Source organism: Venturia canescens, chromosome 1 (assembly GCF_019457755.1).
Source record: "Venturia canescens isolate UGA chromosome 1, ASM1945775v1, whole genome shotgun sequence".
NCBI lineage: Eukaryota > Metazoa > Arthropoda > Insecta > Hymenoptera > Ichneumonidae > Venturia > Venturia canescens.
The window spans coordinates 8,899,979-8,915,519 of NC_057421.1; the positions used below are offsets into that span (position 1 = coordinate 8,899,979).

General features: G+C 41.8%; 1 protein-coding gene across 5 annotated transcripts in view; it reads right to left on the reverse strand.

Moving 5' to 3' along the window:
- Positions 1 to 15,541, reverse strand: part of LOC122419206 (SH3 and multiple ankyrin repeat domains protein 3) — a 180,320-nt gene that overhangs the window by 14,616 nt on the left and 150,163 nt on the right. For all 5 annotated transcript variants that reach the window (XM_043433557.1, XM_043433556.1, XM_043433559.1 and 2 more), the window contains 4 exons: positions 8,511 to 8,636; positions 5,591 to 5,771; positions 5,019 to 5,338; positions 3,777 to 4,041 (listed from right to left, as the gene is read on the reverse strand). In XM_043433557.1, the coding sequence (XP_043289492.1) occupies positions 3,777 to 4,041; positions 5,019 to 5,338; positions 5,591 to 5,771; positions 8,511 to 8,636 (892 nt within the window). The remainder of the gene's footprint in view (positions 1 to 3,776; positions 4,042 to 5,018; positions 5,339 to 5,590; positions 5,772 to 8,510; positions 8,637 to 15,541) is intronic.

Below are 15,541 nucleotides of genomic sequence, written 5' to 3' on the forward strand. Positions count from 1 at the left end.
AGCCTCTCAAATTCGAATTTTGAGAGAATGACAGAAGCGAAAGTTCCGAATCATGGATACTCGTAAGAGAATCTCAGTCGATTATCGTGGATTATCAACGTGCATAACCATCGGATATCAATGACAAAAGCATTTTTCGATACGTTCTCGATCGTCTCCATTATTGTATGTTTTTCATCCCTCACATAATACGTTATACCAGGCCCAAGATCACTACGTGAAAATTGAATTTGTTCATTTGACCATATTTTTAGCAATAATTCATTGCTTTTTATCTCTTACGACACGTGACCACAAAGGAAAATATTGAGGGAAATTAAACACAAAATGAAAACGCACACCCCACACATGTGTAATAAAATGAAATAATGTACAATAATATACGGTTGAGAGTGGATTAATTCGATTATACAATAGCACAACGACGATTACTTTGTTAGTGGTATTTTTACGAAGCGGTGAAGCCACGCATACACACACGCCCACACAAAAGTCACAGTCTCACGCAAGTATATTGTATCAGTTTCGTTGGATACAATACGAAATTTACGAGGGGAATCTTCCAGAGATCATGAAACGTGAGTTTTTTCTTTCTCTTGCTTTCACTTTTTACATATCTTTCGATGTCCCTCGTAAGATCGTCGGCATATTACAAATGTCCACAAGAAATAAACCTAAGTCAAAAGTACCGTTAATTTCGCGCTCCATTTCTCCTCCCCCGTTTTTTCCCATATTTCCTTCAACCGTAATCGCTTATAATATTCTTTTCGATATTTTTCTTTATCTCTCACAGTGATCGATGTAACCCGACGCGACACTCGTTCGTTATAAAATTCTTTCGAAACTCGAGTTTACCGATCGTTTTAATTATTACTTTTACAAGATTTCCCATTTTTCAAAACCACAAACGAAAAAAAGCAACGCTCAGATACAATCTTAAATAATCGATTTCAAAAATTCTCACACCATTCGATTCGAGTCCCAACATCAATAAACCATCATATTCGAAACGATTGATTTAGTTCAAAATGAGCCTCGAGTCTTCCCCCACGAGGACAATAAATATCACTAATATGCGAACAAAACAAACAAAAAAATCAGCAAACTTGCTACGAGAGATCCCGTCACGAGACAGCACGTACTTCGTACTTCGAGTGTACTTTCGAGTACATTTCTTAAAAAAATAATGGATCGTCAGGAATGACTAAAATCCGGTGTCGCAGTGGCTTTCAGTTATTTCTATTTTTTCTCTTTCTCTTTTTCTCTCTCGTTCTCTCTCTCTCTCTCTCACTCTTTCACTTCCCCACTCTTTTCTTTTATCGTGGAACCTGCGGTTCCGTATTCCTTGCAATCTTTTCTCGAATACCGTGATTCTCGTGCGTACATAATACTCACATATATAAATATATATATACGTATGTATGTGTATACCCATGTAGAACCATTCACAGAAAACCATCACCGTATCAGCAGACCCACCGAAAGATTTACAGTAACTATTTTAATTTAACTATAAAGTATACTCTATTCCGCGGTACGTTTTCTCCGAGGCATTTACTTCCTCGTGCTTTTTCTTTTCGTTTGTTCTCTCTGTTTCTTTTCTCTTTACTTATTTTTATTTTTATTCAGCTTTTTTTGCTTTTTCTTCAAAGACAAACATACACCGGGTAGATCGATCGATACCGATATCGTTCAGCCAAACGACGACGACGACGACGACGACGACAACGACGAAGAGCAAAGACGAGGACGACGATCGGACCTCGATACACTCTCTTCGCTATCTTCTCTCAATGTATGAATCTATCTCGATATATACGTACACACATATATATCACATATACACACGTATCTTTGTCTATACCGTTTCTATCTCTACCTTCGAATACCTCTAACGAACATCTAACGAGTATGCTAAAAGCGTGCACGTGCTCATGCCCAAGCTGATACAGCATCCCATATATAACAGTCTACGTACGTTGCAGTACATAAAGGGTGTCCCAATTTAAATCTTATCTACGAATTTATCTGATATTTAAATGGAAAAAGGTTTTGGGAATAATATCGAGCTTAACGTTTCATTCTCCAACGTCGACCTTGACCATTTCCGCAGGTTTACACGCTTCGTTCTTTAGGTTGATTTTTTTGAAAATTCAGATACGATGGAGATCATGTTTTGATATCTTTTTACGTCACCCATTTCTCCAGAGGCGTGGATCGGTTCCAGCAAAATTATTTACCAGAAAACGTGATTTTAGAAAAATTGTTGAATTGCCAGTCGACGACTCGAGTCTCGCGAAGCTGCTCACACTTTCTTTGATGATTTTACAATTATTTTCTAACCTCTCATCTCCAAAGAATGAAATGAAAATCAACGCCATTGCACTCAGACAAAAAGTCATTAAAACAACGAAATGTGGCATTGCTAAATAATTTTACATCAAACTGCAGATTCGTTCTCTCCGAAAACACTGCAGTTAAACGAACGAAACTCTTCCAATAAAAATCAATTGCTATTGAGTCAAAAATTTTGTTTTCTCAGTCCCCGTATAAAGATTGTTATAATTGCAATTGTGTTGGCAGCAAAGATGTTTCTGTCGATCAACAGTCGAAAATTTACACACTTCGGACCATCACGACAGTCTTTGAGTTCCAGACGTACACCATCCGAAAACGTCTTCCGATTATCTTGTTCTCGCAAGCTCTGATAAAAATTTTGAACCCATGGTAGATTTATCGTTCAGAATTAGAACCACGGCAGGACACCCTTTGTGTAAGCGTTAGGGAGAAGCATCACAGGGATTTTCAAGGTATGGGACTATGCAAATACGGTAAGTACGACAGTTTATATGTAATTGTGTGTAAAGTAAAATAGTATGGTGAACATGTTGTACGAATGGGCATTCCCTTCTCTCTATTTTTCATCTTTTTCATTCTGTAGTCCCCGGGGGAAGGGAGAAGTGAAAGGGTAGGGGGTCGTGAAGAGAATCGATAGATCGGAAGATTTACAGTCTCGCAATTCGCGCGCCCACTTCTCTCTTCTTATCCTATATATCTTGCCGTAGGATCTCTCGAGTTAGTCACGTCGTCGTACGTCAAAGTCAGTCCGAGTGGAGCTTTTTCGTCCGCGAGTGCGAGTAATATCTCCCACTTCTTTCTTCCCCTCTTCGAAGCATTGACCACGGAAGGTCCAAGGAAATAAGAGAGAATTCGAGCAATCAGCAGAAGTGGGGAGAGAAGGAGAGAGAAACTTTGTGAATCGAAGACGAAAGGGAGGACGCGGCTCGAGACAGTTCGACAACTGAGCTCGAATAACGGATGAATCGTGAGCCAAAGAGCGTAACGGTGAAAGTCGGAAAGAGTCGTCTGCGCATACGAAATGTTTTCCAAACTATTGAGCTTCGTTACGTTACCTTTTTATTATTCTCCTCAATTTGTGAAACGAAATAAATCTTTTGTAAGAAAAAAAAGCTTTACGAGAGCAGCTTGTTATTCGGTAAACTCAACTCGACGTTCGAACGTCAATTAAATTCGACGCTCAAGGTCACCGTCGTTGCATATTGGACGACTTTTTTTTTCGTTCCGGTATAAGAGAGCGAGGCGCGAGAAATAGCAGCGAAATGGAAAGTGGCAAATTTTTGACAAGCCACCAAACCGTCCGTCTCGTCTCGTTCGTGAAATTCCGTCTCTGTTTTCGCGTTTCGTATTCCCCCGGGGCTTTTTTTTCATCCCCCCCCCCCCCCAATGTATTCGTGTCTCTCGCCCACTCCACTCACCGACTTCCTCGGGCTGATAACTTTTGATGACTTCAGCAAGCTCCATATTTCCTGCTATAACGGCCACTTGATAAGGCGTCTGATTCGCGTAATTGAGACTGTCTTTTTGCGCACCGCGGAACAACAATTGACGAATGCACGAAGAATCCGTGTTGTTTACCGCGCAAACGTGTAACGGCGTATTTCCCGATGCGTTGCGAGCGTTCATGTCAGCACCGTAGAAGAGCAGATGATCGAGGTGTTGGACCAAATTGTTACGGCAGGCCTGTCAATTAATAATTCATTATTCACCATCACCATTTATTGTATCGCTATTTGCATGTACGAAAACATTTCATTATGCTAATTATGTTTAGGAAAATAATAACGAACGCAATATCACCTCAGCGTGATTGCCGTTTTTCATTATTCCATCGAGTTTTATTATCTCAGAATAATTCATCGGTTTATTAGATTAAGGCCTTATGTACGCTTGCAGCGGGCGGGAAAAGGTGATTTTCTTGATATTTTTTCGACAAGAAAATAAATGTTTGTTGAAAAACTGTGAACGACATTCGTTGGTACACATGTTCACGTACTCGTATAATTTTTGTCACGTTTTTTTGAGGATCAGTTGCGGTGGAGATGATGACTAAAAAGCTATTAATCCGATCCTTACGAAATTTATACCACTTTTTTATTACAATAATAGCTCAGGCCTGGACGAAAGATTTGTAAAAATTTTGATTTATGAAAAAATCGCGACGGTTTTAACAAAAAATTCATCTTTTTAGGTGCTAAATTTTCGGTTTTTGTTAAAATTTTTTTTTTTCAACGAAATACGAAATCCTTCGTCCATGCCCTAGCTATTATTACAATAAATAAGTGGTGTAAATTTGATATGGATTGGATTAATAGTGTTTTAGTAATCGTGTGCATCGCACTTGGTTGAAATGCCCATAGCTACGAATCCAATGCTCCGATCTTTATGAAATTTGGTGAGAATATTTTTCAGACGTATCGTACTTGAAGAATATCTAATAAACAAAATTTTCGATTTTTCCGCCGATCGCAAGTGTATTTGAGCGTAGATAATTTTATTCAAATTTCTTGGTAGTTTTGTCTAGAATTAACCGTCCAATCACGTCGATCTCAGTCGCATTTCATTGCTTATCAGTTCGCTTCGAAAGCATGTTTGGGATTCGAGGTATTTCAAAGTTTGAGCAAACATTTGAATGATAGCGAAATAGTTGGAATGCTCACCTGATGTACCTCCTGCCATCCCTGAAGATCCTGAGCCCCGATGGTGGCATGATCGTGGAGCAAAGTTTCGCAAAGCATTGGATCAGTTTTGTATATGACGCTGTAATAAAGGGGAGTCAATCCCTTAGTGTCTTTGTAATTGGGACTAGCACCGAGTTCGAGCAGCGTCTTAACAGCTTCGAGACTGTTCCTTTCAACTGCTCGATGCATCGCTGTCAAGCCCTCTTTTGTTCGGTAATCGAGAAGGGCGCCACCGTTAACCAACGCTATTATTACTTTTGAAGGCTTTTTCAGACTCGTTGCAAGCGTCAGTGGCGTCTCTGTTGGAACGAAAATTCGTGGTTTTACAAAAATTCCTTAAGTTATACAAAAATTTCATTGAGGACGAGAAAAATCCAAGTTTTTTTTATCAATTAAATAAATTTCGTGAAAAAATTCTTAGTAATTAGTCTTCCAGCAGAGCATTGCCATTCGAAAAGTGTCGAAACAAAATTCGTCTATTTTAAAAAATTATTGAAACGTAAAAGTCTGTTAGGTTCTCCAGAATACATTGGATCGCTGCTGATAATTACCTCCAGTTTCTTGGCAATGAAAATTCGGATCGAGTCCCTTGCTGCACATCTTTGCGATCTTCTCGACTTGACTGTTTGCCACGTAATCGAGCAATCTCCGTAGATTCGTTCTCGTGTGCATTGCCTTAAGTTGTTTCTCGTCGAGATGTAACATCTTGTAAACTCGTCTCTTGTACTTGAGCTTAAATCATAAAGATAAGAAATACGAGTTTATCAACGATCATTAGTCACACACCTCCTCGAAGGTCTCCAAGTCTTTGCTACCTATTCTATATTCTCGAAAGAGAGAATGAAAAAAAAAAAAAAAAAAAAAAAAAAAAAAATAACATCGTATGACATCATAATTGCTCTCTCCCAAGTGTGTATCCGAAGGCGTACGTCGTTAAGTGTAATATTATTGCTCTCGTAGTCTGTAAGAGCTCGCAAAAGCCCAGATCAGCCAGTGATTAATAAAAGATATCCTCTTAGGGAGGATTCATCGCGTCTGGTTAAACGTCGTCTTTACCGAGGGCGTGTCACAAGTATAATTAGCACTGTACGCAGTACGGTTAGCTGCATAAAACTCGTCCAATCGTCGAGCACTCCTTTTTTTATTTTTCGTTTTTTTTTTTTTTTCATTATTTCAATAATATTTCGACCGAAGTTCTTTGCACATTTGATGGGGAAGTTGATAAAAATTTCCCAAAACGAGAGAGTCTTTTGTAAATTTTGGAGGAAATATTTCTTGATTTATTTAATTAAATTTCATCATTCAACTACTACGAGAATCATTTGTACCTGCTTCGACGCAATCGGCTGCTTTTTTTGTTCGGATTCGAACTCGCGATGAAAGTTGTTATTAGGAAATGCGATCGGGGCAAAAATGGCAAAATCTTAAGGACGCGAGGTAGTTTTTATCGTGACGTCTTTCGCGGTTTCGCATCGTCGCAAACGCATTTCATACCGCGCGCAACAATATTCGATGAGAAAAAGAAAAATTTTTTTCCACCGCATTAACGATATCGGTTGCAACAATGGGACAATAGGGATAACCGGCTTCTGTGCGCGCCCGGCAAGCCGAGGATTGTTGCAGTCGTATATACACCCGAGACAGTCGGAATAATAACAACTCGCCCCCATAAGAGTGCCACTGTTGCGCGAGTCAGTACGAGCTGCGTCGAGAATGCCCTGTTTTATTTTATTTTCTTATCTTTTTTGTTTTTCTGTTATTTCTTTAATCTTTTTTCATCCGCGTTTTATTTTTCGCTCAACACCTAACGCCTCTCGTATATGCATCGAATCGAATTCTCTATCGCCGAGCGTTGGTGCATTATTCCAGCACGTTGATTTCTCGTGTCCACCACGCTCCAATGAATAACTACAGTCCGTAGTCGAACGATGCTGCTGCTGCTGTTGCTGCTGCTGCTGTAGTTTCGCGTGGTTTATAACGGTTCAAGATTACCGGCAGCGTAATTCTGGAGTCTCGAGCTACTGTTTCATTCCCATTATCACGGTATTTCCGATGAAGACTGAGCGCACGGCCATTTTCTTGGAGAGCGAGCGAAGATCGATTTGCGAGTCCATCGGAGGAGTTGAAAATAAAACGGGCTGCGAGTATCGAGCACTCGCGGACTTTGCTGGCTTCAACAGCGTCGCTTTTCCAGCCGCACATTGCCGGGCGAAATTTCTCTTGCGTTTGAAGGGGATGGTCGACTTGAAATTATGTCGGTTGGGAATAATGAAATTTGAAATTTATTCTCTGCTTGCCATTAATTTATATTTGGCGAGCAATGCAACGCGTTGGTTCGCCTAAATCAGTCACGAGCATCGACTCACCGAGCGCAGCCCAATTTGGCAGCTTCTCCCGATGCCCCGACCTCTCGTTCTCCGCTCCTTTTGGGATTCGAACGAACAAACTTTTATCTTCGTTGCGCTAGATTTAAAAGCTGATAAAAAAGTAACGAGGACGAAAAAAAGCGATCAATGGGGAAGAACGACTCTCGTTAAGCCTCCGCTTCCGTTGCGTACATTTCTGTACATACGCGTTTTCTCACGGCGCATTTTTCATTGTGTTTTCTCGTGCTGCTCCTCCGTCCGTTCATTTCCAGGGACTTGGGGATCTCGTCGTGAAACGATCCAGAGGTTTACCGAATGTCCGACTATCACTCTACCGGTACTACTAACACTATCAATTTACTCGATTCACTGCTACTCGAGGTACAGCGTACGTGTGTCTTCTTATATTCAGTATTGGATCGTTGTATGTCCGGAGTTACGTAAGAAACCGCGATGCGCCGCTCAGAACTCGTTAACTCGACGGGATATTTGTTTGTCTCGTTTTTTGTTGGCACGAAGCGATGCTGTGTAAACGAAGAAACGGAGGGAGAGACAAACACGGGGAGAGCGCGAGAGATGAAGCGTCTGCACTTTTCGGATCGTTATCTTGGTATTCAAGGGCAATAAAAATGAATAATTATTTGAAAAAATTGCGAATTTCAGAAATGTTTTCCCTCGGTAATGCGTCGGTATGAACAAAGGTTTGACGTTTCATTTTTCAAATGAATTCTTTCGAATCGGTCGTCATCGAGGTCGCGACGATTGTTCGAGGTTTTCCTCAACTCGGTGGACACTTTTTCGCTGCTCCGAGACCTTTGCTATTTCATTTTTCTTTGCTGAGGGAGTAAAAATCGACGTGGAGACCTGTCGAGAATAATTTAGAGACTTGGCCCCGAACTGAAAGAGCCTTCGGCGTTCGTGCGGACGGAAAACACTGCGTTGCAGGTTCGACAACGACGAACGAGTCATTCGAGCTTCCGCATGAAAAAATTTTTGTTCGTTTTTTTCTTTTCTGGATCCACGAGAATTTAAACTCCCCGAGATCAGACTTTTTTCTTTTCGCTATCGTTACCACTATTTTTTTTTACTAATTTCGTGAACGTACCTCCAAGTAGCCGACTGGACCGTTGAATGGATAGTCCCCGAGACGCCGTTCCTCGTCTAGGAACTTGCCGGCTTTTCCGTTCACCGGAGGACAAAAGAGCCCGTAATTGAAGCTCTCTTTGAGTTCCTGAAAAAATGAACGCAGTTGTTTTAGAATCGGGGAAACTGTTAATTGTTTCGTTGTGTGATTTTACAAAATATGTGAATGTACAGCTGAAAAACTAAGTGAAAAACGAATTTTATTGAACCAAGACGGAGACGATGGAGCTGCTCTCGAATCCTGGAAATTTCGGGAAACATCTTCGAACGTACCTTTAGAAAAACGGGGCAAGAAAGGGGAAGAAAAATTCATTCGGATTTAGATTAAAGAAATTTTCATTAAGACCGCTTTTTCGTAGTGTTATTATCGGAACGTTCACAACGAATTGAGCAAGCGAAACGATCCGTTTCATCGAGCGGAGCCACCCAACGGACGGTCTCGTAAGCTGGAGGATCCGCGGGAAATCCTATCGACCGAGTTTAATATGGAATATCTAATGAATACGAGATTGAGGTTGAACATGCGATGTACCGCGGGTGGGCCAAGTAGACGAGATTTCTCGCTCGTTCTTTGTCTGACGCCTTGCCGAAAAACCGGTTTCCTCCGCCCTCTTTGCGAACTTACACAAAGTCTTTTGGACTAAGAGCGTGAATCGCCTGTGAATTTAACGTTCGGTCTGATCCGCTGCTACGTTATTGCGCCCTTTTTCGCATAAAATATGACGTGCTCATCGCCCGCGGGCTTCACGGGGAACGTGAGCTTAATAAGCGGGCTTTTTCAACGAAATCGATAGTGCTTTTTATAAAAATTCCTACTTAGTTTTAAACAGAAATAAATGTTTAACCACAATTTTGAACGAATCTATTGCTCGTCTGGAGAACGAATGTGAGATACTCTGAACCATGGAATCTCATTTAGGCAGAATAACAACTGCATCCTCTTTACGCCTCTGCTCGAAAAAACTCTGCTTCCAAAATCTCAACTCCGAAATTCATATCATCCCTGAGTCCATAATCTTCAAGATCTCTACTCACGATGAGATGTGTTCTCAAATCATCACGAGTAGAGATATTGGGGATTGAATATCACACCGGAGTAAATATGTTAAGGAGGATAGACGTTCTCTACGTAGATCCGTAGTTATTAAGGAGGGAGTTGTTATCGAGAATGGCTACCGATAGAGTTGTTAACCAGCAGCTATCTCGATAACAACTCCGCTCTTTAAGCATCCATTTAGAGGAGAATTGTTGTTGAATACACTTATTGAGAGTAGAATTGTTGACTCGCTGGAACATAACTCGACTCTTATAAAAAATCTACTCGATAACATGTCCACTCTTAAGATTTTTATTTTATGCGTGAATAACGTCTCTACTCTTTAACTTGTCTAGGCGGATGAGACAGATTATTAATGAGAAGAGAGGAGACACATTGCGTTGTATTGATTTCGCAAATTTGAGAGTAGGGCTGTTTGGAGCAGCGTTGTTTTTGAGTGGGGCCGTAAAGCGGACGGTTGTTCTGTTTAAAAATGGCCTGTTTGGCAGGATTTTTTATTTTCAAAATATCGATTTTCGTGGCCTTTTGCAAAAAACGTGCTCAGCAGAAGCTAAAACTCAAAATGCTTCATTTTCGTTCGCATTTCCGAGTGCCATTGTTACAGTAGAGGACCAACGCTCGTGAATTCATTCGTAGATTATAAAATCTGCAACAACTCGTCATTCATGAGAGGTAAATCTGTTCGTCGATCGCCAGAAAAGCATTTCTTCGTATAAAAATTTATTGATTTCGGACTCAGTCCGGATTGGTTTCATGCTACAGACTTTCGAGGGTCTTTTCGTGACCTGCAGTTGCCGTTGACAGTATCCAGCCGCAGTTTTCCTGAGTCGATAAAAAAAGTTGTAACGCGCAAACTCGATAGTGTGACATTTTGAAAACATTGACGCTTGTAATTCCCCCGCGATTAGTTTCCAAAGCAGAGAATTTATGTTCAACAAGTCACTGACAATCTGCAAGGAAAATCGTTCGAACAGATCGCGCCGAAGAATCGCATTCTTTCGTTCATACGTCGAGTGTCGTTGACCACAGTGATTATACGAATATTTCAATTCTGGTATAGAGGCCAGGAGATTGAATAATCTGCTGGTATAACTCAGCGATACATGCGACGATAAAGATGAAAAGATTGTGAAGCAAAAGTCGAGAAAATAAGGATACTAAAATATTCGTTAGACCGTAGCGAATTGTCCGGCAGGCCGGAGCACGCGTGCCAAACGTCTTTTTATCTTCCGCTCACTCCTGCTCCCTTTTTATTTCCCTTTCTCGGGATGCGGCTGGGGTGCGTGCATATATTTTGCGTCCGTGAAAAGGAAAGAGGCGGGAGGCTACTCGGGACTCGTGTTATCACACCGCGAGCCGAAAACGCAGGCTCCGTAACGGACGGCGGAATGTTTTGAGCACAAAGGCGACCACACGCGTGTGCATGTCGCTACTCCGGAGCACAATAAAGCGCGTGTATATTGCAGGACGACACACGAATATTGGCGCACATACGAGAATGAAGATGGGTGAGCAACCGATAATCATTGCAACAATGGGTCCGAGACACGAAAAGAGAGAAAGTCGGAGGACGAGCGGGGGAGCAAAGGGGAGAGGGCGTGTTGGTTTCGCTGTTGCACGTGCCAAATTAAAGGGCAAGGGGGTCTAGACCGTCGAGGATCCGGCACGGTCATGGGAGTCAAGAGTTTACTGGGCGCTTACGATCTTTACGAGGGAAAAGGGGAGGTGAGAATTACACGAGCGTTGAGGCCCCCCGTTTAAGGCCTTAATGCAGCGTGTACGAGTCCGAAAGGCGTGGTGCCCAATGACTTCGGGACGAAGGTGAGAGAGCGAGGGAGAAGAATCGCGAAAAATAATGGGCTCGATTTGAAGTAAGAAATAATAAAATAAGCAATAAGTTCACGAATAATCGTGGGGGTTGCGGGGAACGAAAAAAATCGAAGAAAATTATGCCTCTGGTGAAGTGCATGATAAAGTGAAATTGCGAGTACTTTGCATATGGCTCGCTTCTCGTAATAAATATCCCATATGTATGCTGCTCATACATGGAAAATGTTAGTGCTGCCTTTCGTATATTGTGTATTATATTTTCTTGAATATATACCAGAGGAAAATACTATTATTAAATATCCCGATGCAGTACGTTCAGGGGCTCATCTTCAAGACGGATCATTATCCAACGACTCTGTATTCTATCGAGAACATTATTTTATGAATCGTATGTATAAATCCGCGGCGCCCATGCCCTCTCGTCGTTCTGGGTTATTACGTTGTTTAGAGATTCCATCCAAACGGTCTCGCGAGCTTACAATTCTGCGTTTCCAAAATTCTTATTTCGACACAAACACGCGATTTCCGTCGGAGGATAAACGCCCGGGGGATTCAGACTCTTCGATATCGGATCGGGTATACACGGAGAAAACGGATTCGTTTTGTATGGCGAGGAATATATTATTTTTCAAGAATTCACAAACAGTGTAGTATTTCTTGAACTTTGCCATTTTTCGTCCCCCAAATTCTAAACAGCTTTATGTGCGGGTAACAAAAAGTGATGCAGGTCAAAACTATATTTCGTTTTGTTTTCGAGTGTTACTCATCATGTCAGACTAGCACTTACTGACAAGTGGAAGTGTATCGTAGATCCCAAATTTTTACAGTTAGATTAGTGGTTAGATGATAAATACACCGAACACGTGTGACATTTTATCATACGTATAATTTTTATTCAGGCTTGCCCGAGCATACTTTACAATATAAACATTCGAAGTGACTGAGAACATTTTTACTATGCTTATAGAGAAAAAGACTCTTGAATCTTTTGAATAAAAGGTATGAGCAATGGTCTTTTTACTACGATGGATAGATCGATTGACGATGTAATTTGTAGCTTCTCCGTTTCGATCAGCGGAGTCGAAGAAAAAATAAATCTCTGTTGTAAACACCGAACTAATTGCGTTTCGCTGTCCAGCGTGGAAGATCCAGCTTGCGAATGGTCAACGTCGAATAAAAGAGCCTTTTGGCAAGCCTCCGAATGGAGTATTCGACGAAAACTCGGTCTTGGCTGGAATTCAGTCGAGCGCTTCATGGACGTAGATGCGTCTCGTGAGGGGGGAAGAGAACAGTTTTCAAGAGAAGGCTACAATGCGGATAAGGAGACTGGTACAATAGTGCGCATGCATCGATGCCTAAGTTCATTGCATTTTTGCCTCGTACATATATGAGGACCCGTGCGTGAGCGCACGTATACGCGTATAAATATAGAAGTTTGTGGAAGGCAGCGTGTCTAGTGCGCGGAATAGAGTGGAGTTGCGGTGAGCCTGACAGACGATATGCGAGCACGCGGTTACCTGGCTTCGTTGTAATTTATACCCATGAAATTTGCAGCGGGAGGACCTTAATTAATATCGCTAAGAACGTGCGGACGCGCTGACACGTGCCTTATGGCCCATGTGCGGTGTAGCGTTAAAGCAAACGCTCTTTATCTCTCTCTCTCTCTCTCTCTTTCGCTCTCCTTCTTTCCTTCGGATGCTTATGAACGCGCACACCTCGGCTTTTAGCCGAAGGAGAGAGGGTGTCACGGGTTATAATTTTCCGCGTGCGTGACCGTACCGCACGAGCACACCGTCTACTTCCCCGAGTACTTGCAGTACCTTCCACGTACTATTATGCTAGAGAGGTAGATAGAACTGGAAGAAAGATAAGAAAAATCGAGCAAAATTATTTTTCCAGGTAGAGCATCGTCTCTTGCAGATTTGTTTTTGATTCGACTGTTCGAACGACGCTCTCAAATCGAGGAATTTTTATGCACAAGCTGGCTTGGTATTCACCGGAATATCTGCGACGATAAAAATGCACTTTTCGATGGCAAGACGAACCCTGATGACGACGTTTCGTTAATTTGGCAAATATCAAAATGCTGCCCATCCTTAGGGGAATCGATTTTTTCAATTATTCTTGGGCAGGCTTCGATATGTCGAATTTTGATTTCGTATTTACTCGAAAATATACATTTCGATAGTTTTCATTTCTAATGATATTTTCGAATTCAAAATATAGTTGTTTCATAGATAAACCAGAACATGGAGTAGCAGAAAATCGAAAGTGCATTTTTCGAGCCTATAAAACTTTCAGATTTGCAGAATAGCGATGGCTCAAAAAGGCGAAAGACAAAATGACGATGCGTTTGACATCGGAGATCACCAGTCTGAGTAAGTGAGCGAGCGAGACGCGTGTATTTTGAGCTCCGCAGCATTTCTTTATTTCGATCGCTCGACTTTCTAGCGTTTTCTTCATAACCCGATTCATCGCAAAATGCGTTCATCCCGCATTATAAAAAAATCAGGCCACCGCAGCGTTTTTGCGTTGCGAGTATAATAATGCCAAGATTCCTCGAAGCATATATATAAGATTGATAAAAAGTAAAAAGTAATGAATAAAACCGTGCCCATTTATGAGGCAGCAATTTAACCTGATGGAGTAAAACGTTTTTTGGTGTTTAACCCCCTGTACAATTAAACCTATTGAATATTCCTGAAGGTCGAAAACAGAAGGCGAGGTAAAGAGAAGAACATTAAGTTGCCTCGTAAAGGGCTCTTCGGAAACACCGATACACCACATTCGGTATTACGCGCGCACACACATACACGTACATCCCATTCACGATGTATGGCTTTTCTCACTGCATTGCGCGAGCTCTCGCCCAACGTCAATATCCCTTTTTTCTCAACTTTTTCGGTTTCCAAGCACGTATATGAGCATATACATTATTTATGCGTGCTTATCTCTCTCCGGTGCTCGTACATGCACGTCTCCATACGGTGTGCCGAGTGCCTCGAGTTCGAGGATTCGAGAGGGCGGTCGATTACACCAGGTGAAGAAAAAATGTGGAAAAATTTTTTTTCATCAATGCTGCCCTCACGAATATCCCAACAAGGTTGGATCGGAGAGAAAAGTTGACGGTTTTTCTGTTTAACATTTCATATCCCATCCCGAGATCCGGGTCTTGAGCTCAGCCTCCGGGACACCTTGTAGATCGTCGCACTCACACGTTTGTAGGCAACGCATACACCCATTTTTTTCAACGCTGTACGTATAACGTTGTTCTACGGCGCGGCTCATGAGAGATGCAAAGAAAAAATAAATAAACAACAGCGTGGAACAATTTTTCTTCTCTCGCGGCGACTCCTCTCTTTTGTGTGGCCCGATGCTACCGAAAGGAAAAAAAAGAGAGAGAGAGAAAGAGCGAGGACTCTCGTCACGGACGCATTATGCTCGTGTCCTCCACGTCGATGAGATCCGAAACGAAAATGACCCAAAGCTCGTACTTTCTTTGGCGTTGTACGCCCTTCCTGCTCTTTATGGATTTATGCATTATTTATGATTCGTAATTATCAGGCGCCTTTCATATTTTCTCTTTTACTTCTCTCTTCCTTCCTTCCTTTCTTTCTTCGTGCGGTATACTCGGCGTATCGTTTTTGACAAATAATTCATCTTGTTTGTCATCGTTTTTACGTTTACTTCCCTTTTTCATTTTACGAGCGAGTCATCCCAACAATGGACACACTTTTACGCTGCTGTTCAGTGGTTCAGTTCTTCAGAGACAAAGAAATAGAGTCCGAATTGGCTCGGCGATTTTCGCCAGGAATCGAGCGACTCAAAGCCTCTTGGCACAGAAATGGAAAATCTTGTCGCGTTCGATCGCTTCGTAATTGGAAACAGTTCTTCCCTCGCGCCCCCGTCGCATCTCCCGTCAGCGATCGCCTTTCATCCGAAACAAAATATCGCGCTGTCACGCTCTTTGATATTTAGATTGCAGCATCGAGTAAACACAGCGACAGTTTGTACTCATATTTTCACTCGATCGTTTTGAAAACGCGATTTTCATCGTTGTCTCGTGTCCGGACGAAAGTCTATTTCGTAGAGAAGTCCAGTCACGT